Source organism: Eucyclogobius newberryi, unplaced genomic scaffold, assembly GCF_026437365.1.
Source record: "Eucyclogobius newberryi isolate DKJ021-1_F unplaced genomic scaffold, fEucNew1.0.hap1 SCAF_9, whole genome shotgun sequence".
NCBI classification, from domain to species: domain Eukaryota; kingdom Metazoa; phylum Chordata; class Actinopteri; order Gobiiformes; family Gobiidae; genus Eucyclogobius; species Eucyclogobius newberryi.
In genome coordinates, this window is record NW_027316532.1 from 27982039 (window position 1) to 28009705 (window position 27667).

At 37.1% G+C, this 27667-nt stretch overlaps 2 protein-coding genes across 3 annotated transcripts; both read left to right on the plus strand.

The window, feature by feature from the left end:
- Nucleotides 1–1419: 1419 nt before the first annotated feature.
- polr2h (RNA polymerase II, I and III subunit H) lies at nt 1420–4127 on the plus strand. The gene is made up of 6 exons (XM_072438430.1): nt 1420–1604; nt 1885–1970; nt 3251–3334; nt 3415–3508; nt 3605–3688; nt 3859–4127. Exons 2-6 carry the CDS (start codon nt 1898–1900, stop codon nt 3974–3976), a joined length of 453 nt encoding a protein of 150 aa, XP_072294531.1. The 5' UTR covers nt 1420–1604; nt 1885–1897; the 3' UTR covers nt 3977–4127.
- A 1300-nt stretch (nt 4128–5427) lies between these two features.
- On the plus strand, nt 5428–10929 carry mfsd8l1 (major facilitator superfamily domain containing 8-like 1). Of its 2 annotated transcripts, none has more exons than XM_072438956.1 (11): nt 5428–5778; nt 6336–6521; nt 6624–6686; nt 6765–6884; nt 6972–7051; nt 7115–7442; nt 7531–7604; nt 8682–8895; nt 9073–9145; nt 9214–9344; nt 10576–10929. In XM_072438956.1, the coding sequence occupies exons 1-11, from the start codon at nt 5703–5705 to the stop codon at nt 10608–10610; spliced, it is 1380 nt and encodes a 459-aa protein (XP_072295057.1). In that variant the 5' UTR covers nt 5428–5702; the 3' UTR covers nt 10611–10929. The 2 variants fall into 2 exon arrangements, with proteins under 2 accessions (XP_072295057.1, XP_072295056.1); XM_072438955.1 differs by having other exon boundaries at nt 5431–5778; nt 9023–9145.
- Nucleotides 10930–27667: the final 16738 nt, after the last annotated feature.

Consider the following 27667-nt stretch of genomic DNA (forward strand, 5'->3'; position numbering starts at 1 on the left):
ACCTGAGGAGGTTTTGAAATGGACATGTGACGTTAGGTTCACTGGAACTCACTCTGCCCATGACAAAAAAGAACCATTTGAGTGGTCATGATGTGAACGAAGCGTTACCATTAACGCTAGCGTGTTGCTGACAACAAGAGAGGACGCTGAAAAAAATGTCCATAGCAACCAGCTGTTGATTACGCATGTCCAACACAAATATTAATGAATACATAATGAACTTTTGCTCTCTTTCTCTCTTTCGCTCCCTCCTTTTTTCATTTTACAGTACAGCGTAGAACACATACTTTGTAGACGTATAACTACACTAGGTGGCGGTAAATGCACCTTTTCAGTTGGCTGCCAACCGCCATTAAAAGTAACACCACCACAACAACAACAACAACAACAACAACAACAACATCAATACAAAATAATAGACATTCCTTATGCATATGATATGTGTATGATAAAAACACATTCCGTGCATAGTTGGACAATGACACATAATCTCGTTGATACATTACACTTTATTATTAATAATATTATGTATTTAAAGTTGCACGTTAGTTACGGATATTTAAATCAGAAGAACGTAGATCTTTATAATTATCAAATACTTATATATTGTATACACACATTGTTTTCTACAACGGAAGTAGCCGGAAGTAGTCTTGTGTCAAAGGTTGCGCACAATGTGTCATACAAAATACGCTAGAGGGACATTCACTATGGTAGACTATAGTAACCAACGTTCCAGCAGCCATGTTGTGAAGGGAAATTCAACTAAAGAACGCAGGCAAACTCAGGGAATGTTTTTGCACTTTTTCTATTGCACATTATACATACAAAACTAATGTGAAAAAGTCTTGAAAACTTTTTTAGGTAACAAATTCTTCATTAAAAGTAATGGTCATGAAATAAACAGAATAGGAATGGTTGTGTCCTTGTTTATGTACTGACAGACAAACAAACAAACAAACAAATAAACAAACAAACAAACAGGCGGACAGAAAGACATTAATTCTTCATTAAATATAGAACAGTGCAATGCTTTTAGGGTTACTATCATTTGTTTTCATATTTCAGAAAAACAATATACTAACAGAGACAGGTCATGTTATCTGCTTCTTTAGAACAATAAATATAACATTATATATATATATATATATATATATATATATATATATATATATATATATATATATATATATATATATATATATATATATATATATATATATATATATATATAATGTTATATTTATTGTTCTAAAGAAGCAGATAACATAACATTCAGGAGCCGCGGCACAAAATAGCCAAGCAGTTTCGGCCGCGCGCCGCGGCTCTGTAGACACTCCCTCTAATCTTACCCTTACTCCACTCGCAAGATGGCCGCCGCCGCAGTTGCCACAGCAACAGAGCCCAGTCTCTCTAGGCTGTAATATAGCCCAGTGGTGGAGCACATTGCACAGCGCGGTTTACTTGTACGATGTTTTTACTTTGCAATGAATGAAATTCCCATAAATGTCGAATCCCCAAACTCCAAATACACGTTTTGACAGACAGAAAACAAGTAAACTTGTGTTCTTCGCATCTACAGCACGTTACGATCATCACACGTGGTAAGTAAAGTTAATACTTTTTGCATCAGGCTAAAGCTAAAAGCTAATACTGCACTGAATGCATGTTTTTGGAAACAATGTAACTACTGCGTCTTCTTTTGATCAGTTAACATTAAATATAATTTCCATTTCTTTGATTCGTGGTATTTTTCATCTCAGTCTTCAAGTCTAATGTGAAGGAAACAGTTGTCAAAGTTCTAGCTCAGTCTTGTGTCGGTTAAGTTTATGTAGCAGGCTGTGCCATGACATATTAACATATTTAATATTTTGTCTTTCCAAGGGCCTGAATAAAGATGGCTGGAATCCTGTTTGAAGACATTTTTGATGTAAAAGACATTGATCCTGATGGCAAGAAGTTTGATCGAGGTACAAAGCACATTTTTACTCAAGATTTGTATTCATTAAATATAATAGTTAACAATCATAGAATGTATATACATGACAAAGAGGGGGAAGGCGTATACAGTTACAAAAAAAGCTTAAACCATTACATTTCATTAAGTATTATACTAAAATAGTTAAAATAGACTGGGGAAAAGGCATTAATGTACTTTATATATTCATCTAATGATTATATAAATGGGAGTGTCTACAGTGCCGCGGCTCCTGAAACTGCTGGGCTATGTGACCGCGCCGGGTTAGGGCTAGGGTCAGCGTCAGGGTCAGGGTCAGGGTTAGGGTTAGCCATGAGGCTATATGGCCGTGCCGAGGCTCCTGAAACTGCTGGGCTATTTGAATATATGAATGTGACCATTATCTTATTAAAGTCTATATATTATAAAAAAAAAACGACAATTTTGTGTTAGAAAATGTTTTTTGTAAAAGGGCAACTGTTGGTGTGAGTTGTGACATTTTGGGGCTGGTCAGGATATTTTTGCTTAAATAATTGTTTACATAATTTGAGATCTGATTAGCAGTCGCCATTTTTATGAAGGGGCAATCAACAATGGAAAGTAGAAACTTTATGCTACTCCACAAACCTTCTAAAAATGGTATCACAAATTACACACAATACTAGATTAAAACACCAGGTGGTTAAAGATCACTAACCTTCCTTTGTACAGGTCCATATTCCATTCACCTGAAGTCTATTTTTGTATTTATTAACCTTTTTATTTAAGAAACCATTGTGATTGAGACCTCTTTTTCAAGGGTGATCTGGGGCAAAGGGAAAAATCCATAGGAAACATTTTGAGGATTCAAGTGGTTTACTGATGGCTAATTTGGCCATGTTAAGCTACAAATACAGCTGAAGTGAGCAGGACCAAATGTTGCTGTAAAACCTGTATGCTGATAAGAATTGATTAATTATAATTATAGTAGTTTATAGTGGGAATGGAATACATTGGGGACAGTTTCTGACTTTTGTTTTGTCACTCTTTTGCAATAGGTAAAACCAGTGCCTTTATAGTTTCACTCCACCACACAACGTTTGTTCTACAAACTCCAACATTCAGTATTTTTATCTGCTTCAGTTGTGCCATTCCTTTCTTAAAAGCTGCTTTTTAATGTTTTCCCCTTCGTCGTCGTTGCCAAGGCGAGAAAAGCACCACACAAGTTCTTAACACCCGTGTGACCGACCGTGAGGATTGAACCTTGTTATTATACTCCATGATATCACTCATTTAAACTTCTTGGTTTTGCAGTCTCTCGTCTGCATTGTGAAAGTGAATCTTTTAAAATGGATCTCATCTTGGATGTAAATATACAAATTTACCCAGTGGATCTTGGTAAGGACCAGTTCATGAAATTCCTTTTGTAATAGTATGATACAAACACTTATTTTGTGCCAATTCTTGTTTTACATAAGGTGACAAATTCAGGTTGGTCATTGCCAGCACTTTGTATGAGGACGGTACACCAGATGATGGAGAATACAACCCTCAAGACGACAGACCGTCAAGGTGTGTCTCATAGAAACTTATAAGAGGGAGTTTTGTTTGTTTGTTGTTGTTTTTTTCATGTGTTGTTTTTTTCATGTGTATGTCTCATTGTTTTAGGTCAGACCAGTTTGAGTATGTCATGTATGGAAAGGTTTACAAGATAGAAGGTGATGAAACTTCAACAGAAGCAGCCACACGCCTGTAAGTTGTCAATATGTAAGATGTTGGTGTAATCCAGATATATTCTATAATTGCGAAGATTTGAAAGGCTGTTAACGACTGTCTTGACCTGGACAATCTGCAGTTGACAGCTTTTCACATTTTCCTGGCTGTCGGTATGCATCTATAACACTGTTGCTGTGTTTTTGTAGGTCTGCATATGTTTCTTATGGTGGTCTTCTAATGAGGCTTCAAGGAGATGCTAACAACCTTCACGGCTTTGAAGTGGATTCTAGAGTGTATCTGCTGATGAAGAAGCTGGCATTTTGAGTGTATATTTCAGTTTGAAAGCATTTTACTTTGCAACAATGACTTAAAATGTAACTTTGTACTTTTTTGTTGTAAAATCATTCATCAGTCGAATCTGTTGCTGTCAATCACGCCAACCACATCTAACTGTAAATAAACCGTTTTTACATAATTTGCTGCAAGTTATTGGTTTTATTTGACATATGTGTGTATTTAGGCCCTTAACTATGTTTTTGTCATACTATCTTTTATATATGGTCATAAATGAGACGAAACTTACGAGTCTTGTGGTGGAATTTCTCCTCTACCGATCAGAATAGTCTTTTCTTAAAACTGAATGTTTATTTCTGTCGTACAATCAGAATTAATCTCCCTCGTGGATTAGTCTGTCTCCTAGTCACTGTCGTGCAGAACCATTCGTCCACACATCGCTGGCTCTACGCTGAACTCATCCCACCAAGGGATTCACGTTCATTTTATAGATTACAGGTCGAGCAGATGGTGCCATGATCTACTTCTATAGAAAAATAAACATTTCTTACAGACGGGAAGGCAAATGACGCAGCTACAAGAAAACAAAGGAGGCAAAGCCCATAGGAAAAAGAACAGTTGGTCACGTTTGCTTCAAGTCAGTTCAATACACTGTTCTTCTGTGTGTGTGTGTGTGTGTGTGTGTGTGTGTGTGTGTGTGTGAAAACAGGCAGGTCCGGAGCGCCCTGGGCACCCCACAATGTCATGCAGGCATAAGAGAGGTCTGATCAAAAGAATCAGACATGTAATGATCAGTTCTATGCTAACAAAAGGATCCAGGTTTGGACTGCAAACGGGAAATCTCATGTCACATGAAGTAAGGGCCAAATATTTCCCCCCCTTAGTTTCAATCTCCTCCGTCACCATAGAAATAAGGGAGTGTCTACAGAGCCGCTGCGCAAGTAAATCATATTAGAATATTTTTTTTGAGAGCCAAAGGTTCAGAGGCAGCAGGGAATTATTGACCTGAAACCCTTGAATAGAACACAGACACAAACTTGCAGTTTAATTGTAGAATCAGAGATTCCGTCTTTAAAACCTAGTTCCCAGTGTCAGTGTAATGAACCTCACAAGACGCAAAGCAACTGCAGCCTTTATGTTTTATGTTATATTTTCCTTGTTGTTTTCCTGTTTGTGAGCTGAGCGCGTGTCTGAGCGGGTGGTCCTGGCCCGTGGGTCTGGCCATCTGCAACATCCAGCGTGTGGTGCCTTCCCACTGGGTCACAATTCAATGTTAAAATGTAGATGTAATGCACTAATGATAATAATAAACTACTTTTATTTTACCCAAATAAAGATGCACATTATGTAATGTAAAGAGATATAATGAGCCCCGCCCACTTCCACGGGCAAAGCGGGAAGTGTCATCCATGGAAGTGTGGGAAGTGTCGTTGTAAACCGGAAGTGATGTGAGTGGAACTAAACTGCGCACTTGTGCCATGACTTGTGCTCACCTGGTGCTCACCACTCGTGGATCAGGGAGTGTTATGGAGGAACTTCAGTCCACTCCTAATATTTGGGAATAATAAATCGTGTCTTCGTTTGAGCTTTTGTCTTTTATATGAAAAGCGGCGGATATGATGCGTGATGTGGTTCCGCATTCGCATCTAATTGGAAGCAGTGCACTCGGGATTACACATGCTCATGTCAACACATTTTCACTTGTAGCCCAAAGAAGAATGACAGAAACAACTTGTGTATAGTCGCTGCTAAAGCCATGGATGAACGACGCAAAAAGAAGCTGACTTACTTAACTATTGGTCTTCTCTTTCTTCTAAGCGGCGTGGAATATGGTGCGTGGCTTTGATTTATGCTCTTATTATTGTTTGTTTGTGTTGGCTCTTACATAAAACAGCTACTCTTTCTTACAGAGACAAACTGTACATGATACATTTTCATTCGCTTTTAATCATTCTCTAAAGATGTATATCACCAAATAAGACTATGATTACGGTAGGTAATCAAAGGTTAATACATTGATTTTAAATCTGTGAACAGTCAATATTTTTTATAAGCTGGCATTTCCATTAGGCACACTTGGGAGGAATCTCATGACTGCATAATTGCATTTTGATTGTGTCAGCTCAGCACGACTGTAATAAGTCTACGTAGAAAAGACATTCTGTAGCCATTCAACATCACATGACCTCAGGTTTTCCCATCCAACCTTTGACTTTTGGGCTGTATTTGCCCTTTATAAATGTTTGTTTGGTCTCTTGAGCAAGTCTTTCTACTCTATGCTGATATCTGAACTAGATTGCAGTATTTACTTGTGCAGTGGTTGTAACGCACTGTTCCGGCATTTGACGGTATATTAAATGTGGTGTACTTTTGTTCCCTTTCTGTGCAGCTGTAATATTACCCACAATATGGAGATATTTGCAGACTTTGGATGCTGCTCCTTACTTCCTGGGCCTGTCTCTCTCAGCCTTCAGCTTCACTGGGCTCCTTTCAGGACCACTCTTTGGGCATTGGTCCGACCGGACACGGACCACCAAAAAGATCATATTGTTTGCCAATCTTTTCGAGATTGTAGGTAAGAAAGTGAACCCTGATTTGGGATTCTGCAAACAAGAGTCATCACTCAAGTAAGAAATACAAAAGGAAAACATAAATCTCACTTTCTCTCCCTCTCAAGGTAATTGTATGTACTTTATGGGCTTTTCTAAGTGGCTGCTTCTGTCCAGTAGACTTGTTGCAGGTATGAACAAATCGTACAATAGAATAACCCCTGTCTTAAGATGCAATATTTAAATTGTGGCGTAATTTACTTTTCCAGGCATCGGCACTGGTGCTGGTTCTTCTATCTTCGGATTTTTAACAAGAAGCACTCTTCCTGAGGACCGTGCGACTGTATTTGCTGCTGTCATGGCATGTCGACAAGCTGGCCTTCTGATTGGTCTGTAGGCCTTTTTGGGGATTTTGTATTCATTATCTCAACATCACTTTACCTTTCGCACGTTAACACAAACTTTCCTGTCAATAGGTCCAGCGTTTAACATCTTCCTAAGGCTGTGTGATTTCCGCTTGGGACCTTTTGTCGTCAACAAGTTCACAGCACCAGGGGTAAAGCCAATCATAGGCTTGTACTCCACCGACAAATCCAACTCATGTCGTCTTCCCTTGCAGCTCTTTATGTGCGCGCTGTGGATCCTGCTGCAGCTGGCCATCGTTTTCCTGTACTGGGATCTGCCGCCTTTGGACAAAAGTTGCGCCAAAGCGAAGCAAACGAACGGTAGCGGCGAGAACGAGCAAGCGCCCGAAGAAGACGAGGAAGATGACGAGGAACGACCGCTTATGCATTCCCAGGAGCTCCACGGCTCGTACGGCTCAGTGGTGCCGAACCCGTCCAGTAACCACATTGGTGACGACGCAAATCACATCTCCCCGACGACATCTCCCATAGCGGAGTCCCAGGAGTCGACCGATCCCTTCAAACATTTCAGCCTGTCCCGGGGTAGGTAGACCGTCATTTGTGTTTTATTCATTATGGTTGTGATATGAAAGTGATGAAATAACCTGTGTTTTTATACCTGCGTTTTTAGAGTTCCTCAGAGAAGAGGTGGTGGTGTTGCTGGCCGCTCAGTTCATTACCCTGTTTAATCAGACTGCTTTAGAGGTAAAGGCACACAGGCACCTTTCATGCACTCTATATTGGAAGCTTAGTTTTCCTGCCGTCACGTGTGGGAAGTGGTCAAACACATAGTCAATAATAAAAAAGCACAGAAAGCTAGAACTGATACAAAAAACGACTTTAAAGACACGTCACTCGAGACCGAACGTTTTTTTTATCATCATTGTTTACAGTGTTGTTGTTTGCCTTTACAAAGCCAGTCCTTTTGGGTTCTTTAACCAAACTCTGCATAGTAATTTGAGATATGAAGTCATGACATTCACGGCGCAATTTTGCATCTTCCAGACTATGAAATCGAATAAATTGCATTCTAATCCTTTTATTGACATTATGTTCTCCTTCACAATCCACAAAACTGTCCCATTTCCTTTTATAGAACATTTATTTTACTTTTACGATTTATTCGAACACTTTTTCTAGACATTCTCTCTAGTCTACGCACTGTTGGAAAGATACGTTTGGAACATCAACCAGTAAAACATTATCATCCATCCATCCATTGTGTTTCGGGGTCGCAGAGGCCGCAGTCGGATCAGAGGCTCAGACTTTCCCTTTCACAATCACAATCATAAAAGGTTTATTTCTGTTGCCAATCAACAGGATTCACAAACATAGGAACTTGCTTTGGTGATTTGCAGCAACATAAACAATGATAAAAAACAATCTATATGCAATCAAAAAGGGCTTGAATTAAGAAAAACGATTTAAATCTACTATAGGATAAAATAAAAAGAGAAATAGGCTTACACACATCCTCTAGTTCTTACGCAAATGACTCCAGTTAGAGAAATAAGGAAGTATAGATGTGGGGATTTCGCATTAGAGGTCATTTCTGTGTCTTTTGTGGTTCAGAAGTTTGCTTGGTACACAGAAAAAACGTAGCTAACGGTTTGCTGTGACCTCAAATGACCTCTTTGTATATGCTGAAACGTGTGATTCCTCTGTCAATAAGACCTTTCATTGATAATTGAATCTACTCGCAAACCTCCTCAGCTTAGAATCTTGTAACACTTTTTCCAAGTACAGGCTAATGTCATTTTCCCCGCCTCGTGTCCCGTGTAGACCATGGTGACCCCGCTGACCCAGAAGTTCTTCGGCTACGGGGAGCTGGAGAACAGCGTCATGTACTGCCTGTGCGGCGTGGAGGTGATCGTGGGCTTCCTGTTCGTGCGCTGGCTGAGCGGCCGCGTGGCTGAGCGGGTGGTCCTGGCCATCGGTCTGGCCATCTGCAACATCTCCAGCGTGTGGTGCCTCGTCTTCCTGGCCTCCCCAATAGGTCAAAAATTCAAGTTGTTGCCCTTTCAAATGTGACTGTAAACCTGTAACCATAACCCACCACCGGCTGTTTACTGCAGCTCTGTGGCGGTTACATCGTCCGACTGATGTGTTTTGTTTCTTTGTAGGAGACTTTCCGTGGCGGCTGACGGAGTTCATCATCGGGGTCTTTCTTCAGGTTTTGGGTTTGCCATTTGTTGCCGTGGCCCAAGTGTCTCTGTACTCCAAAGTTACGGCAGAAAGGACGCAGGGTATGAAACATTGCCCGTGTGCTGCATCTTCTTGCTCTTTTTATGTAATGTCTTTTGTGGTTTTGAAGGTTTCAGTCAAGGCGTGCGTCGCTCGGTGGGGGGTCTTGCCACCATCCTGGGACCTCTCTGGGCCGGAGGCCTGACCGACAATCTGTACATCATGTTGGGAGTCATGATGGGTCTTCTCGTTATTTTATCGGTAATGTCACTTGTCATTAACATATACTGTGGCTGTCAAAAGTATTTCTACTCCAGGAACTTTTCCGCAAATCTATTTTTTTTTTTTTGTGAAAGAGCAACCCAGAACGACAGACATTTGTGAAGTGGAAGTAAAATTATACATGATTTCCACAAAAATACAAAACTGAAAAGTGCAACGTGCAAAAATATTTTGCCAATTTTCCTTGAGTGCAATCAGCTGCGGTCAGAAGTTTCCTGATTGTTGAAAGATTGAATGTTGACCTAATGATTGAATAGAGTCCATCTGTGTGTAATCTAACCTCAGCATAAATGCAGCTGTTCTGTGAAGTCCAGAAGCCATTTTGGGGACACTGCAAACATGTGGAAGAACGTGCTCTGGTCTGATCAGACCAAAATTCTTCTTTTTGCTTAAAAGTGAGGTGGAAAACTAACAGGGCGCGTGACTCAACACATCATCCCCCTGTCAAACATGGTGGTGCAGCTTCATGCTGTGGGGCTACACTTAGGGAAGCTGCTCAGAGTAAAGAGCAGTTTGTGTCTTTAAAAGGCCTTGGACTGGGGCAGAGGTTAAACCTCAAGCCTGAGAACAACCCTAAACATAAAGAATGGGTTAAAACAAAACTTAAATCCAATCAAATATCAAATCTGACTGAGTACGAGCTGTTTTGTAAATAACAATGGGCAGAAAATGTAGGTGAGCAAAGCTGGTGGAGACACACTACAAAAGACTTTCAGCTGTAATTGCAGAGAAAGGCAGTTCCACAAAGTATTTATTCAGTGAGGCTGAATACTTTTTCTCGCTACTTTCGTTTTTGTATTTTTCAAAAAATGTGGAAATAATGTATAACTTTCCCTCTACTTCACAATTGTCTATTGTTTTGTGAACCGCTTTCCCAAAAATCCAACAAAATGTACCTAACTTTGGGCTTGTGACATGAAAAAATGTGAAAGTTACTTTTGCAAGCCCTGTATGTCCTTATTTTTTAACTAACACATATTTTATTTACAAAGATGCCAAAATAAATGTGTGTTACAATTGCTTATCGACTTATCTGGGTCTAAACTTAAGGGCTTTTTTTGTTTCTTCATTTAATTTATTGGATTGCATTTATTGTATTCAGATCTGTAAATGTCTTGGAATGTAATTATATTTGCACCAGATAAACCATTAGATCGAATACGACATTTGTCTGCTTAGCGCTCATTATGACCGTATTATCATGTTTCAGGTCATGCTGGTTTTCTCCTACAACCGTCTGGTTGAACCTGCTGCTGAGGACCAAAGTAACACTTCTGATGACGGCTGAGCATGTTCTCAGACTGGAAAGGAAAGGGCACATCTCACCTGTTTATCAAAGTCTTACACTTGTAAAATACCCCTGAAAAAACATCAACTCAATGTATGTTTCCCATGGAAATGTGGACTCCTGCATGTCATGTTACACATTTAGATGATTTTTGAATGTTTATAATGACTCTCAATAAATTGTCACATTAACACTAGCCATTTCAATGTTATTGATACCTCAAATGCTGTATTACTCCACACAAATTTGTATTTATTAAAGCTATTTATGAAAGTCTGACTGTATGTTGATATATGTAACAGAAAAGGAGACGAAGAAGAAGAAGCCACTTAGTTTGCCGTAATTTATTTTGGTTATTTCAGACATAACATTTACACATAAGGATATGTTTACTATTGCTATTTGACTAGAGGTTATTTCTTGTGTTCATAATTTCACCACTTGGGGGCACTAACACTGCATAATATGTTCTCTCGCTGCTTTACTCCCAATGTAGGGGTTCTTGGAGAAATACAAATGAATAAATATGGGAATATTTAGAAAATCAAAAAAATGGTTACATAAAATGAATGAATAAAAAAAAGAATATATATAGTTATATATTTATATGTATAGTTTATATATATAACTATATATAGTTTATATAACTATATATATATATATATAATGTTATATAACTATATAGTTATATATATAACTATATATATATATATATATAGTTATATATATATAACTATATATATATATATATATATATAACATTTTATATATATAGTTATATATATATATATATATATATATAGTTATATATGTTATATATATATATATATATAGTTATATATGTTATATATATATATATAGTTATATATATATATATATATATATATAGTTATATATATATATATATATATATATATATATATATATATATAGTTATATATGTTATATATATAGTTAGAGAAGATATGCCTTGTCCACACGTGGGGAAATTTCAGTGTTACAACTCAAGTAGATACAGATATGTATCATATATGTATATATATATATATATATATATATATATATATATATATATATATATATATATATATAAATATATATATCATCATATACCATTTTATATATAATTTTATATATATATTATGTAATATATTTGTTGTGGTAGTGTTACTTTCAATGGCATTTGAAATTTACCGGCATTTATTGTAGTTATACGTATTCAAAGTATGTATTTTATGCTATACTGTAAAAAAAAAAAAAAAGAGAAAGAGCGTTATAACTATGCATATATGTTTTTCTCATGAACAGTATAAATAATGACATATTATTTATAATACATATATATGTTATATAATATATCATTTCCTTTAATATTCATTCCCGAGGGCAAATGCGGCCCTCAGACCTATTTTTGTTGGCCCTCTGGCTTCCTGCTGAGGTGGTCCAAACAATAAAAAGGAATTTTTTTAAACTGTAAAATTGGAAACATTTCAAACATTTTGATGTTATACCAACCTATTATTAATGTTCCAAGTCTTACTTAAGGTGTGGAGATGCATCGAAACAATGTCAAATGCAACATTTCGAATGATTCTCTTTGTCATTCGACAAATTCAACATTGCCGGGTGGTTCTGCTCCGTGTAAGAACAACCCTCTGTGAAAATGCCCTGATTTAAAGACTTTTAGGGTAAAAACTATTCTGATGAACACTGGGCAAAGGGGGGAGGAATTTAGACCATTTGGAATTTAAAGTTTGTACTTCAATGTACAATTTTAACAATAATAAAAAGTCCATAATCAATATTTTGTCTAATTAATTTTTAAAGTCACAACAATTGTCATTCATTGAAAAAAATATGAATGCAGTTAATAATATTTTTGTTAAAGGCGGTATGGACGATTTTTCGGCGATTTGAGAACGCAGGCGGAAGTGCGCATGCGCACTCCCCCGTGTGGACTGATACAACACACACGTGCGTTTGTTTATTAGCGCAACGGAGCGCATCGCATCTCTCGTCTCCCGTAGATTTCTGTCCACTTCTGCGTCAGCTCGAACTGTCTTTCTCCGTCTTCATTTTGCCCCGTACACTGAGGGAACTATATTATGATAGATCCATGCGCTCAGACACGCGGAAACGTGGGGAAGAGCCTGACGCGGCTGCAGGTGAGCGGTAGGTGCGTTTTATGATTGATACGTGGCAGGACAAATGATTTATCCACGCCACGAGGAAATATGAGAAAAATTTGCTGAAAAAAAATCGTCCATTCCACCTTTAAGTTGGAAATTTAGTAATATTGATTTGAATTTAGTAATATTGATTTGAATTTAGTAATATTACTTTGAGAATATTTCATGTGCTTTATTTAGTGGTGGTTTGTTGTTTGGACGCCGCTGGGTGTCGCTGGGGCCTCACTTCTCACCAGCCCAAACTAAGCCGATGTTGTGTGACTTGAGTTTAGTGATGCCATGTCATCTGCCTGATGATGTGTTGGCGAGGGGGCGTGGTCTCGGTGAACTTCTGCTGACCCCTCGTTGAGTTTGGGCGGGGCTTTTGCACATGTTATGACACGGGACGGGCACATTGAGATATTTTGGGTATTTTCTGAGTTGAACTTGATTTGCTGCTTTCACACACACTGCCTACAGCACGCTCTGACCGAACAGTGACCCCGCGAATCAGGGTCACGTTAGAGCTGCGCTAGCTAGCTGTCGCCGGGTAACTCTGGCCTTTTCCCTCCTCCCCCTCGGATCACAGGCCTTAATACTCACTACATAAAAAGCCAAATTTGACGATCAGCGACACATGAACTTTGTATGAACCGACACGGGGGCACAGAGAGCATTTGGAGTTCAGTAGGACTTTATTTTTTTATTTTTTTCTCTGTCTGGTTTCAGGCCTTACTGATCCAACCAACTGGAACATGGCCTTTGAAATACATGAGCGATTCCTTGTTTTTTGTTTTTTTTACCCGTAAAGGAAGTTAATATACTTCATTTGATGTTTTATATAGCCTTTATATTAATTTATAATGTATATACTTTGTTTGTTTGAATAAATAAGGTTTTTTGTATAGTTATAGCTATACCGGAATAAGTACCAGGTTTATGAATTTATTTATCTTTAATGATACCCAAATGTTTTTTTCTGTTAATATATCCATGGAAGTCAGAGCCAGAATCGTTTTTACAAAGTTCACAAACTAGGTTCAGCGTTAAGGTGCAACATATATGTTTAATACAGCTTTACAATAGTACAAAGTATAGACTATGCTAAAATAAGGTACAATAAAAAATGTCATGCAAAATCAAATATGTGTAGGATAAAAGTAATTTAAATTAAATATATGCATGAAAAATTAGGCCCGTTGCCATAGAGATTAACAGTTCAAAACAAAATATTCAATCATTTAAAAAAGTCCTCAAATGTTGCATAAAACTGGAAGCTAAAACCCACGAATAAATAAGTTTCAGAATAATGAAAAATAAACCGTTATCTCAATCACATTTTTAATGGTGAATGACCTCAAAATGGCACCCACAAACCCACAAACGGGAAGCTGAATCCCATGAATTGCTTTCACTGAAGTATCCCTGTCGCTTTTCTCACTCTTTCCTTCCCCTCTCACGCGTATGCCACTTTTATCACGGGACAACTTCACTTGGAGAATAATACCATATACGTATTAGTCTTTCATGAGCTTGGTCAAGAGGATAATAAAGGACAGAAGTGCTTCCCGGTTTGAACTTCCGAGCCCACGTGTTGTCAGGACCGATCAAATATTTAGTGTGGGTAAGAGTGTCACTGAGTCCTGATCTTTGGTGAGAAAGCACTTGCCACACTCAAATCAAAACGGTGGCAGCATGTGAACCTGAGAAAGTCCAAGAGTGTCCACAAAAGGATGGCAGTCCACGTCAATAATACATGAGTCACTTTGGAGAGGTGGCACAGCTAAAAACAACAATCTTAAGGGAGTGAAGTGTCGCAGACTTTGTGAAGTGTGCGTCTGAGGGGGAGAAAGTACACACAAGTAAAAATAATAACACGGCTCAACCACATCTGCGTTACACACATTAAATAAAACAAAAAAAGACAACATTAACTTTGGAAAGTGCTCAAGAACGACACACTGCTACCATTACCATTACACTATTTCCACTTTGCCTTCTATTAGTAAACTCTTAGCAACATTTGTAATCTAAAAATTCTTTGTTTGTTTGATTATTTGCTTGTTTTTTTATTTTGCACCGATACAATTCCTTCCAAAATAAGGAATTTGATGTTGTATTTTGCCTTAAAACGCAGTGTTTCCCCCTCTGGGAACACAACCGGATTCAGCTAAAGAATAAAAATCCACTCCGCGTCAGCCGCACTTGAGTCTGGTTTAGTTGAAAAGGTCATTCGAGAAGCCTGGTTCTGAGCTGCTAGAAATGTCAGAAGAAAAAGCCCTGCACGTTTCTTCTTCACTTGTTTCATCAGAGCTGCTCGATTGTGTAAGTCTTCTGAGTCAATGAATTATTAAAGGCTGTAGCTGGAGTTCACTGTGTTTGCATGTGCAGGCTACAGGAAGTGTTAGTGCAATAGTGTTCAGCGTCATCCTCAGTCTCTCAGGGTCAAGTCTTTACTGAGAATTAAACATTTACATTTCATAATTTTGGGAAATAATTTCAATTCAAATGCAATGTGCTTAAAAACTATACACGTAGGCCTAGTAAATATACAAAAACTGCAGTTCGTCCCCGATATACTGCCTCGGTCCCTCTGTGTGCGCCGGTGAAAAATGGCTTCAGGCCATCGAATGCTATGAATGATAATGATTTATTATTTTGATTTACAGTATTGCAAATGTATACCGTATATATTATAATGTATATATATATTATAATGACATGTACCGCATTTGTTTTTGATCAGAAAAACTAAATGCGTTTCACAGGATATTTATATCATAATAAAAGATGGACAAAACATATTGAAGGTTGTGTTGATGATATGCAACATTTGAATATTGAGTATATCGTTTATAAGAAATGCTACAAAAAGAGATGATTGAAAACGTTTTGTTGTAAATGCACAAAAATACAGACAAATATTTCTGCACTTTAGTGATATATTTTATAGACATAAAACATTTGTCAGATAATTAAAACTTAAACTAATAAGTTGTTTTATGTTTTAACACATTTATGTTGGATTGAAATAAAATTATCTTAAAAAAATGTTGCTATTTTTGTTTCAATATTGCCCACGTCCAATGAATTTACAATGTAACACAATTTTGACTAAATAGAATTCACTAAATGCCACGTTGCATCTGCACTATATGATGCAACCAAAACAGAAAGATGTTGTTGGTTTGGCCCTGCAGCGTCCCGCTCAGCTTCATGTGCCCGGTGAGGCCTTCTGCTGCTGCACAGATTATGGCGCTGCCCATCTGTAGCACAGCGGCCCACACCACACTAAGCCCCGCTCAGCAAGCCACCGCCACCGTAGTTAACCCTGATTAAGTTGACGTCGTGTTCGGTATACAGGGAACAGTGTGAAAATCAAGCAAGGGCGGTGACCTAGTGCCCTGCCACTGAACCAGACACTCATGGGGCAAACTCGGACAGAAAGGGAGGAGGGAATGGATGGACGGAAAAACAGTTGCAAAACAGGCGAGAGCTAGAGCGGGCGGGTGCAACAGAGCCAGGCAGAAGCTCCTGCAGTATTTCTACAGTCAAATTAACATCTAGTGCTGGAAGTATCCTGTGACCATGACTTTCAAATAGTTTACATATCATGATTTTTTAATAATGGTACATGGTTGCACTAATAGCATCTTTTATCAGCAGAAATAATTCAATTTAATGAACATATATTATTGATTGATTGCACGATTAACTATAATGGTACATTTTTGTTAGCATGTTTGCATTTGGGCATGTATTTGCTGCCACAGGGTGGTAATACATCAATATTTAGATAATAACTTGGGCAGCAGCTCTACTGATTACATTAAAGATAGATGGGAAAGAGAGGATTACTTTGTTCTAGCTGATGAAGAATGGGAAATAATATGTACATCTCAGTGGAGAACTGCAAAATCATATGTTTGGAGAGAATTCTGTTGGAAAAATGTGTCACGTTTCTTTAGAACACCATATCAAAATGTTCATGACTAACAGGGAAATGCAGATTGTTGGAGAGGATGTGGCAGCCTGGAGGCAAACCACCATCACATGTTTTGGGATTATTCTGTTGTTAAAAAGTATTGGACTGAGATCAACAAAGCATTACAGACAATTTATGACATCATTACAGACAATTTATGACATCACCGTCCCAATGGTTTTCAGATCTATGTATTTGGGCCTCAGGACTCCTGCCATGGACACAACCGGCCACTATCTCGAGCATCCTCCTGAATGTGGTGAAAACAAGGACTGGATTAACATCATATTTCTTCTTCTTAAACTGCTGTGTGATTTCTGTCATGTCTTTGTGATTTTAATGCACTTTTTCCTGTTGTGTGAAGCACTTTGAATTGCCTTGTGTACAAATTTTGCTCTACAAATAAACTTGCCTTGCCCTGGACATTCGTAAAATGGAAAAAATGACTTTAGGACTTAATTTGAAACTGGATAAATTTTACAGATTTTGGACTAAATAGGATTATTATTATTATTTGGGTTTGTGTGCCATGATTTTCTCTTCATTTTCTTTATTATTTGCTGGATGTCTACTGTATATATTTAGATAATGTGAATATTGTTTTGAAGATATGCAATATTGTTCATAGTAAAAATGCTACAAAAAGATAAGATTAAAAATGAAAAAAAGTTGTGATGTTAAGGTGATATTTCTGCACTTTTTTACAGACGTTTATCTGATACGTAACACATTTCTGTTGGATTGATATAATATGATCTATCATTATTAGATACTCATTTGCCATCTCTTCAACCGTGATCATGATCTACACTTTGATTCTCCAGTTCTATAGTGTATAATAAAATATACCCCAGAGTTTCCATAAACATGAAATATTCATCAGCATGAGAAATAGGGATTTTCTGTGCAGAGTTTATGAGCATGAACTGAACATATGGCTGGCATGTTTAACTATATGGTTGTGCACTCTGCAATTACGTTAATTCCATGAAGTTCCATTCATGTCTAAGTCCCTGAGGCGCAATGTGCTGTCACAGCTTTACTATGGAAAAAATACTATTACGGCCACTGCAGCTGTTTGAATATAACTGAACTTGTACTTCTGTCTTTTCTTTATTTACTCCCTATCCAGCGACCATAAACATTCATTACGTTTAAAAAGTCCCCTTAGAGTTGAATATTTTTCGCACATTTATAATTTAAAGTATACACACATATATATTTAAACTTTATTTAATAACACAAAAATACTGTATTGAATATTCTGTTATGAGAAAATGTATGAACAGTTTTAAATATTGTGTCTACCTCTGTATGTACCTGCGTTGCATCAATGAAATTTCCCCATGTGGGACAATAAAGGAATATCTTATCTTAAATATGTTTTCAAATGTACTTTCCAGACAGTTATTCGTTAGTAGTTAGGCAAAATTTGTAACTTACCAGAGTGTGGAATGAAAGCGTCTTTGAAAATTATTATTATCATATCATTATTATTATTATTATTATTATTGTAAAATGAAGTACTTGTGATAATCATTGTATGTATGGTAAATAAATCACGTAACATGTTTCATATTTTGTTTGGTAATATAGTTCCACTGTGAGCTAATGCTAGCATATATAACACATTGTTACGTAGGCTTTATCAAATCTGAGGATAATACCATGTAATACCCTGCATCGATCGCACCAGCTCCGGCCCTTTCTCTTTTGACTTAATCATTAAGCTGCTTTTACCATTAGATGTTTGGGAGCCGCTTTGGCCGATTACACAAAAACCTCCCAAAGTTTAACCGTCGCACTGGCCCTTGCTCACAATGCTCTGCTGCTCACGGCTCCCGGGTGAACTTGTAAATCTTTAATCATCCCGTTGGAAGTGGGATTATCCTTCACCTTTGGAATCTGGGATGGAAGCAGCAGAATGAATGTCGCACATGTAGCTTAGCATGTACAACAGACGCTCCCGGGATTGTCTGAGAAAGCTCAGGAATGGCGGTCTTTGTTTTTTGTAATCTTTAAATTAAGTGCTTATGACGTTATCTTGCATATTAATTACACAAATATATGATCATTATTTAAAACATGAAACAATTCACCAAGGTTCACTCTAGTTAATTGCAATTATGTCATATTATAACCGGAGTGTCTCAACATGGGTTAGTGGATCAGGGTACGTTTTTATTTATTTATTTGACAGGAACATTGCGCAATAAATGTATTGCTACATGCTAATTTTCATTTGTAGTCCTTGTGCTGAGGCAAAGTGACAGTAGGTTAACAGTTTGCAGGTAATCCATAAAATGGCCCTTGTAATATTTAAATCCCAGTAAAAAAAGACAAACAAACACCAAGAACCAGTCACCAGCAGAGGGAGCATCTCATCAGCAATCCAACAATGTTCAGAGTTTGAATGTGTGAGCGTTTTACGGAGGGGGAAATCACTTTGAATACACTACATATCATAGTATTTTGTTGAAATAAGCATTATAAAGGATTGAATATTGCACATATTTTAGTTTAGTTCATCATTTATTTGATGTGACATGAATCTTATTAAAGAGAAGATGCTTTGCCCCAATTTTAGAAAAGAGCTACTTTCTATCCGCAGTAGGTGCGCACAAAATAGGAATACAATAAATAGTACAAAATTGTATTAAAAAGTTGAAATCAGCTTATATTGAAGCAAACATTCAAATATTTACCGTACAAATGCTCTACAATTCAACAATGTAAACAAATGCAGACACATAGTTAGCTGGAGTGAAGCGGGCACAGTTGATTTGAGTTCAAGGAGGATCTGCAAACAGCTTCAGTCTGGAGCTGGTTCCACTTTTTGATGGTTTCAAACAAGAACAGCTTGTGCAAAGGAACAGCATCTTTTGAGGATGACAACGTTTTTTGAGCTGTGGAATGTGATATAAAATTGTCTGCTTGGAAAAGTTGAACAAATTTATTCAACAGAAGTGGAGCAGTCTTGGTAATCATTTTTAAAACACTGTACGTAGATTAGAATTTGAAAGCTGAGCATTTTATATTTGCTGAGGATATCACAGTCTTTATTGTTTTTGTTTTTTTCTGTCAAAATATGCTAAAAACAAATTAGGAATTTTGCCAGTACTTAAAATTAGCTAGTTCTATTAGGTAAAAAAGAACACAAATATTATTATGAATATCATTATTCACAATAATACATAATACAATTTGATTTTAATACTTCATTCATAAACAACATGTATGCTGTCCTCACATACAGGGCCAGTCCTAACCTTGAAGTGGACTAAATAGTTTTTAGGGCCCCCAAGAAAAACTTCAAATGTTATTACAAATTAAGAAAACTGTTGCACTCTAGCCAACTGGATGACATTAAAATGAACTAGAAAACAAACATTTCAGAGGGAGGAACCCTACAGCCCCTGTCCAGTCCTGATCTTGCACTTACTTCTGTTTTCAGCCCCTACATTTTCTCCCCCACCTTAGTATTATCAGGCATTGGTACAAATTGGTATTGGTGTGCCAATAGTTAAGCCTTAGCAGCAGTTTTGTGGCCATGGCCCCTAACGCACATTCTGCTTAGGGCCCCCCGAAGACTCAGGCCGACACTTCACATACTGCCCCGTGTTTTGTGAGTGTGACCTCACTTCGAGCTCGCCTTTAAACCCACTTGCCTGCGCCGGGACACATGAGGAGGGAGGCGCGGGTGAGAAGGACCAGACAGTGAGGGGAACAGACAGTCCAGCAGGGAGGGCAGGAATGTGCTGGAGCGGCCCGCTGAAGGTGTCCCAGGGCAGGGCCGTGGCATTAGGAGCCACTGACCCAGCTTAAGTGCGCTAGACAGTAGCCATTTGATTAGATCAGGCAGTGCTGTGCTGTTCAATCGCTCATTAAATCCAATTAGGAACAGAGATTTTATGCCAAATGAGCAGGTGACAAAGTCCTACTGTGAACTCCCTGCGCAGGCGGCTGGAAGACCCCGAGCGTTCACGGCTTTTTATAGTTTTGTCAGTTCCCCCCTGGTTGTGCGAGGTGGCAGGACAATGGGTGCCATCTTTGCACTTGTGATAGTGTTTAGTTAGTCCAGCCTGCAGGCCAATTATTGTCTCTTTGAATTAATTTCTACTGCTTAACTGAAGTCCATAAACAAACGATGAAAAATGCGTGGCAACAACGACTATGTCCTCCATGTAACCTCTTCGAAAAAAACAAATAAACAAAGAAAACATTACACTACGCTGAACAATCCTTCTGTTCAAATTTGTTCTTGAGTTTGATAGCGGCCTTAACATACCATTCTCTATTATGAGTCTAATTTATTTACAAGATCTGGAGGTCATAACAGACTTTGCTCATGTGCATGTTAGTATTGCTTTAATGTGGACTGTGTTGCTTGTTGTCAACTCCAATACCTCCTCAAGCCGCTTTATATCCTGGAATTGTTTTCTGTCTGCATAATCTTTTCTACCTCAGAAAACAAACAAAACATTGTGAAGGCGCAGCATTCTATGTAAATGCACATTGCAAGAAGATTAACTTAAAATGCCAAATTTGTTATAATGAATGGGGGGAAATGTTCTAGTGATATATTACGTTTATATTATATTAAGAATAGTCTAAATGAATGGATAACATGACAATTGCATTATTTTTTTTATGCAATGTTATATAGTCTATAAATTATTTTATAATGAGGTACATTTTTATTGGTGAAATAACAACATTGAGACAAAATAGCAGCAATAATAAATACATAAAAATCTAAAACACTAACTTTTTTGGTTTGAATAACATTTTTTTTTTTAAATAAACAAATTCACCAAATGCCTTTGCTCTTAATTTATTGAAAACTGACTTAAAGCCTGGAGAAATATCTGAAACCAGACCAGTGCATTAGAGAAGTAATGAAACACGCTGTTTATGAGTCTCAATCCTGAAATTCGGCTCCATCTGATGCATTTGACTGGGTTCATGCTACATTATCTCATTGGGATCTTAATGGCCTTTATAATGTTGGTTTTGAATTTGGAGCGGACCATGTTTATTGCCGGCAGTAAAACCGTTGGCCACAGGCTGTGAGCGCTCAGTTCGGTCCTGGTTTAGTCCACGGAGACGTGCACATGGACCGCAATATTAGGCCTCTTAAATCTCCACGATCCTGGATGGAGATATTTTGAATAGTCGCCCCTGGAAATGAATAAGTCAGTGCTTTTACAAATGCTTTTACATGTTCAGCATGTTCTTTTTTTTTAATTTGTAATGTATTTTATTTGTATTTCCATAGTGCTTTTACAATACTGAAAACTCAGAGGTTCAGTTATTTTTTAGGTTATGTATAATTAATAATTAATTTGCCATTACAAATGTATTGTACATTTTTGCTTATAGAATGGCCTATAGTTTTTACATGGCAACAATATTTAAACTATGAATATTTTTACTGATGATGATGAGTTTTATATAAAAGATTTTTTTCACATAAATGCAAGAGAATGCTTTTTACAAAGATAATTAATTTAATTTCAATTTTGTTAAGTTTTTATTCATTTTAAAACAATTTGTTTATTATTACATTTGTTTGCTCTTATTTGATTATTATTCTTTATTTAGGATTGAACAAATCAACCGAGCATTTTTTTTTTTTTTTTTAATTATTCACAATCATTATGTCACTGTGTCTCTGTGCAGCACTTTGAAAACGTCAAGTGGAATTGGATTTAACATTAAAACAAAGAATGTGCACTGCCTCAAGAGCATCTGTCCTGTCTGTTTTGCATATAATATTCTTTTAACGCTAATAAAAAGACCTTCATGTTTACATGAAGGTCCTTTCCATCATACAACCATATTAGGCTTTTTCCTCACCAAATAACTGCCCTTTCTTTCATCTGGTGCTTCAGGTTGAGAGATCAGAGGAAAACATTGTGACTGGCGCTCTGAGCTGGCTCTAATGGCCGACTTGGTGCCCCAGATACTGTACGTGCATCTTAGTGGAGCTGCTGAGGAAATCCTCCAGGCATCAGCATCAGAACAAGTCAGGGGCGGGTGTGACCTCTTGACGACCCCTGCCATTCTGCTCTTGCACAGTGGAAAATCACAGTATTATTATTAAGCATGCTGCACTGTCCATAATGACATATCGGGGAGCAGATTAGTGTGGACATTAGAGATCAGACGACAATATATTTAATGTATTTAATCTTACATATACCGGTACATAGAATTTTCTTTTTACTCTGTGTATTGACTTTTAATCTTTTAATACATGGCTGTAAAGTTTATTGTGCTTGGCTCTGCTTGTGAGTCAAATTTATCTGCTCTTTCTGTTTTAAATACATTTTAAAATGACTAGTTATGCATTTATTTATTTGTTTGTAATGCGATTTTGTATTGTATTGTGATTTTAATGCATTTACTTTGTGAAGTAATGTATTGTCTGTAAAGCACTTTAAATTGCAACAAATTATGCTCTACAAATAATGTTTTTATTGATTGATCATCCTTTTTAATGTTACCATATTTTTTGTTTCTTACAAGGTGCTGCATGTGCGACCACCTTAAACCCAAGGCCCACACTCAACGTCAAAGCACTTGTTTATCGCTTTAGAAGTTGTTGTTTTTGTACATCATAAAATCACAAGGCAAGCGAGTACGTTAAACCTCTCGAGCGTCTGAGGGACACAAACCCATTTAAATCAATCCTATCTGTGGATCTGCTGTGGGCTAAACAACGGATCGAGCCTCGTTAGGATGGGATTGTCCGCACGCAGACCAGTTGTCGGATGACCCGCAATCTCTATCTCCCACAGCAACGTAGCAGTGAGTAGCTCCAGTGTTTGAGTGCATTTCCACTTAAGGGAAACGGTGGTAAAAGTCGACAGATCCGCGCAGACAGTTTTCTGAATGTGCAGTGAAGCAGAAGTAATGGTGAGACGGAGGCCATAGAAACACGGTGAGCGAATACAAGCGGCTTTATGGGTCAGCTCACTCAGTCTGATATCTTAAACAGCAACAGTTGGGCTTTACTTGTCTATCTTTTGTTTTGTTGTATGTGAGAGATTGAAAGGAAAACAATGCATTTTCTGAGTAAAGCATTTGATAAAGCAAAATCAAAAAAGATGTATTGCCTTTAGAACAGATTTCACAAGGATTTGCTTTGTCCGTGCAGTGAAATGTTAAAAATACAAATACAAATGTTGTATAAATGTTTACTTCTAATACATTTGATGGGGGGAGTATGATATTGATGTGTTGCTTACAAATTATGCGAGAAATGTAAAAAATAATTCAATTGTCACAGTGAAAAATATTAAAACGAAAAGCAATGAAAAATCTTTGGTCTGATTTTTCCTTTTTGCACAATTCATGGGGTTCAGCTTTCTGTTATATGCAACATTTTGAGAACATTTCCCTCCAAAAATAAATTATTGTGTTTTAAATTATTAATTCATTGTTCCCATGGATATAAAATACAGTTCAAACGGGTCCTTTATGTGCATCAAAACCAATGGCTTTACCTGAAAATAATCTCAAATGTTGATGTTTTCCTATCGGACTAACTGTAATTCAAATGTGGAAAAAATGGTGAGTTAAAAAAAGTCTATCTGATGTCAAATGCAACGGATGTTCGGACGGACTTTGTATGCATCGCATCAGCTACAAGCTTTGTTTTGTAACTACCGGTATGTATGATTGTTTGCCCCTCTCAAATAAATAAGAATAAATGTTTAATATATGTTTACAATAGTATAAGAAAATAAAATCACATTCGAGATCATAGTCTTACCTTTTAATGGGAAAAACAGTGTTCAATTTATGTTTGTTGCCCCTGAGCAGGTGAATACACACAGTTTAAAGTGTAAAGCTGTCAAAGTTCATTCCAACAACACATTTTGCCTTAACAAATATGAACACGCAAGTTCAACTGCTTGACAATAGACTGTAATGGTGGCTGTATTAACCCTTACACTTGACATACAAAAGCACGTTTTGTTCTTGTCCATCTCGCTGCAGCTTCCACCACTGAGCACTGTACGTCCCCGTTATCATCACACAAATTACACAAACAAGCGCTCTCTCAGGATGAATACGTCTGAGCCTGAATAATGGGGAATCAAAAGGAGCTTAGCTCTTAACTTAGATGCCCTGAACTCCCACTGACACCGGGTTCACTCAGAGGTTATGGGTTCAAATGAGCAGAATGTTGTGCCAAAGCTGACTTTGTTTGTCATGTTTTTTTTACACATCACTAGGGGGCAGTATGTAACAGGCTATTTGGGGCTTGGTGCTGGATGTGAATGGAGGAGAGTGAGAGAGATGTTGACCCCCTGATGAACTGTAAATCTGCTGGGAGCTCAGCGGGCCAATGCTGACTGCTTAAATGCCAGGCCTCCACCTGCACCAGAGAGTGACAGTCATACATTTGTGTAAAGCACCTGGCTGCACTCCACATGGACCAGTCTATTGTGCTGAGGAGGTGAATACAAATATGAGCCTCTAATAAGTGTCCTGAAGAGTGTGCAGTAGTGTTCAGCGCTATAGTACGGGCATCTTTAAATAAATTAAATGTAGGTTGATAAAACATAGAAGAATTACAATAATAAACATATAATTGTACCGTTTATTTTATTTTGTTACACATTTTGTTACACATTTAACAGCTTACTTTTTTGTATTGTCCTGTGAATAAATGGACATAGATAACACATTTATTTATTTCTAAAAAGAAAACATACAGAACTGATAACGTTTCTGAATATTTCATACAGTTTTCACCACCACCAAGGAGTTTCTAAAATGTAATTTCACATTAATTTGTGACAAATCTTGCTTTAAAAAAATGTATAGTAATAGTAATAGTAAAATAATAATAATAAATGTATTATAAATACATACATTATCTTATCTTATTATAATAAATGTAGTAATATATAATATATATAAAAGATGGCTTGCTGAATACGCAGTTTTAAGTATTCAAAATAATATAACTTTTTTTTTTCTCTTATCATATTGTGTTTATGCATATGTTAAATATAAAAAATGTTTGTTTTGTTTTTTACTGTACATAATAAGTAACAGTTATTCTTGGACATTTAATTCCTTTTGTCAAAATTAATTAATATTCAAATATAGTTTAAGATTCTGATTATTTAGAAATAGTTTTTGGCATTCTTATGTATATATTTTACTAAATAGCTACAAGTTCTCATGTAAATATGACATTTGGGTGACCACATTTCCTTGTCATTCCAAAGTCCCTGTTTTATTTGAGAGCAAAGTTTGGCCTGTACTGTATGTGCTTCTTGTTTCAACACCTCACTCTGATTTAATTAAGTCTGAACCAGGATTTTTCTTTTTCTGCTACTCCTCAAACCTCTTCTGCTTTTACAGTCAAAACAAGCTTTTTTTTTTTACTGGCAAATGCACATTTCTCAACAAAAGCCAGGACTTGGAGGCACATGATTAGTCCACCTCTAATTGGTATCAGATTTACAGGTTTTGGATTGGCCCGGTGCAAACTGAAGCCAAAGTACTGCACACATCTGCAGAGTTTGTGAGTCCGGGGCCAATACTCGGCACCAGATGACAGCTTTTAAAGAGGGAGCCCGGGCCTGATCAGGAGACCTCCATATTGACACATTTCATGGTGGGTTTTGGAGGCAGTGAAGAAGCCGGACAGCTGGAAGAATATTGGGGAAACCTCCATCTTTGTGGCCTCAGACTCAGAGTAAACGGTAAAATCACAGTTTTCTGCGTCATGTTTCTGCTAATGGACTTAGAAGTTTGTATGGTTTTGTTCCATGAGAAAAATGAGATGTTTAAAAATGTTCCGACATGCTCTTGGAATATTTCAAGTGATAGTTGAAAACCAGACTGCTGCAATTGGGAGTTTACACTGATGTTGATCGTCAAACAGACACAAAGGATTTTAGGATCTGACATTCACTCAAAACTCAACGCTAACAGTCTAAAGCATTTTATTTCTACTTAAGGCAATAGTCACAGAAGATAAGAAATATTTTATACTACTTTATAATAAACAACACACTTTGTTTTAATATGGGGGAATTTAGTTAATTAAATGTATGAATGATTTGTCTAAATTTTTAGCGTATGTTTTGTGATGCAATTGATTTTTATATGAAGTCCCTTTAATGTAAAGATTTCCCAAGAATATTTCATACACTTTTCAAAATATTTTCCATTTAATTTTTTATTTATTTCCTGTTCATTTAAGGGCCATTGAAAATATTACATGTATATATGATATAATATAATATAATATGTATTTCTCATGTATTTTTCAATTATTAGTCTGGTCCTGGACTGAAGAATCACTGGCATAGTATATTTTTCTGAATCATTTTATTAGTTTCTCGTCATTATTTATTAGGTTGAAGAAAATATAAACACGCATAGAAGCAGAGTTTCTAATTTTAATGCCCTTTGAAATATTTTGAAGATGTGTTTTGGATAAGCCTCATATTGTATTTTCCCTCTGGGTTGTGGTTTCATCTCTCACACATGTGACAGTGGATTTCGTGTGCTGTAGTTTGAAGTGGCTGTGATGAGAAGTACAGGGACGGTTCCTATTACCATCCTGGTGTTTCAAACTCGTCTCAAACTCTCTGCTCTCCTGTCTCCCGCTGCTCCTCTCCCCCTGAGACTTCCAGTCGGAGCCTTTTAGTTGACATCTCCATAACTGCCTCGCACAAACACGATGCCATTATTTCCTTCCATACGACTGGCCTGACTCTCACATGATTACAGCCTTACTAATAGTCTTTGAGTGTAAAGATTTGTGTAGGTAAATCCAGCTTTTTAACATAGCATAATCATTTAATTTATGATCAAAATGTAAAAT

Excerpts from the sequence above, each read along its gene's own strand:
- polr2h (XM_072438430.1), top strand. The coding sequence starts at position 1,898 with ATGGCTGGAATCCTGTTTGAAGACATTTTTGATGTAAAAGACATTGAT. Across the intron at positions 1,971-3,250 it reads TGGCAAGAAGTTTGATCGAG|TCTCTCGTCTGCATTGTGAA; the intron begins GTACAAAGCACA and ends TTGGTTTTGCAG. Across the intron at positions 3,509-3,604 it reads CAAGACGACAGACCGTCAAG|GTCAGACCAGTTTGAGTATG; the intron begins GTGTGTCTCATA and ends TCATTGTTTTAG.
- mfsd8l1 (XM_072438955.1), top strand. The coding sequence starts at position 5,703 with ATGGATGAACGACGCAAAAAGAAGCTGACTTACTTAACTATTGGTCTT. Across the intron at positions 8,896-9,022 it reads CTTCCTGGCCTCCCCAATAG|GAGACTTTCCGTGGCGGCTG; the intron begins GTCAAAAATTCA and ends GTTTCTTTGTAG. Across the intron at positions 9,345-10,575 it reads GTCTTCTCGTTATTTTATCG|GTCATGCTGGTTTTCTCCTA; the intron begins GTAATGTCACTT and ends ATCATGTTTCAG.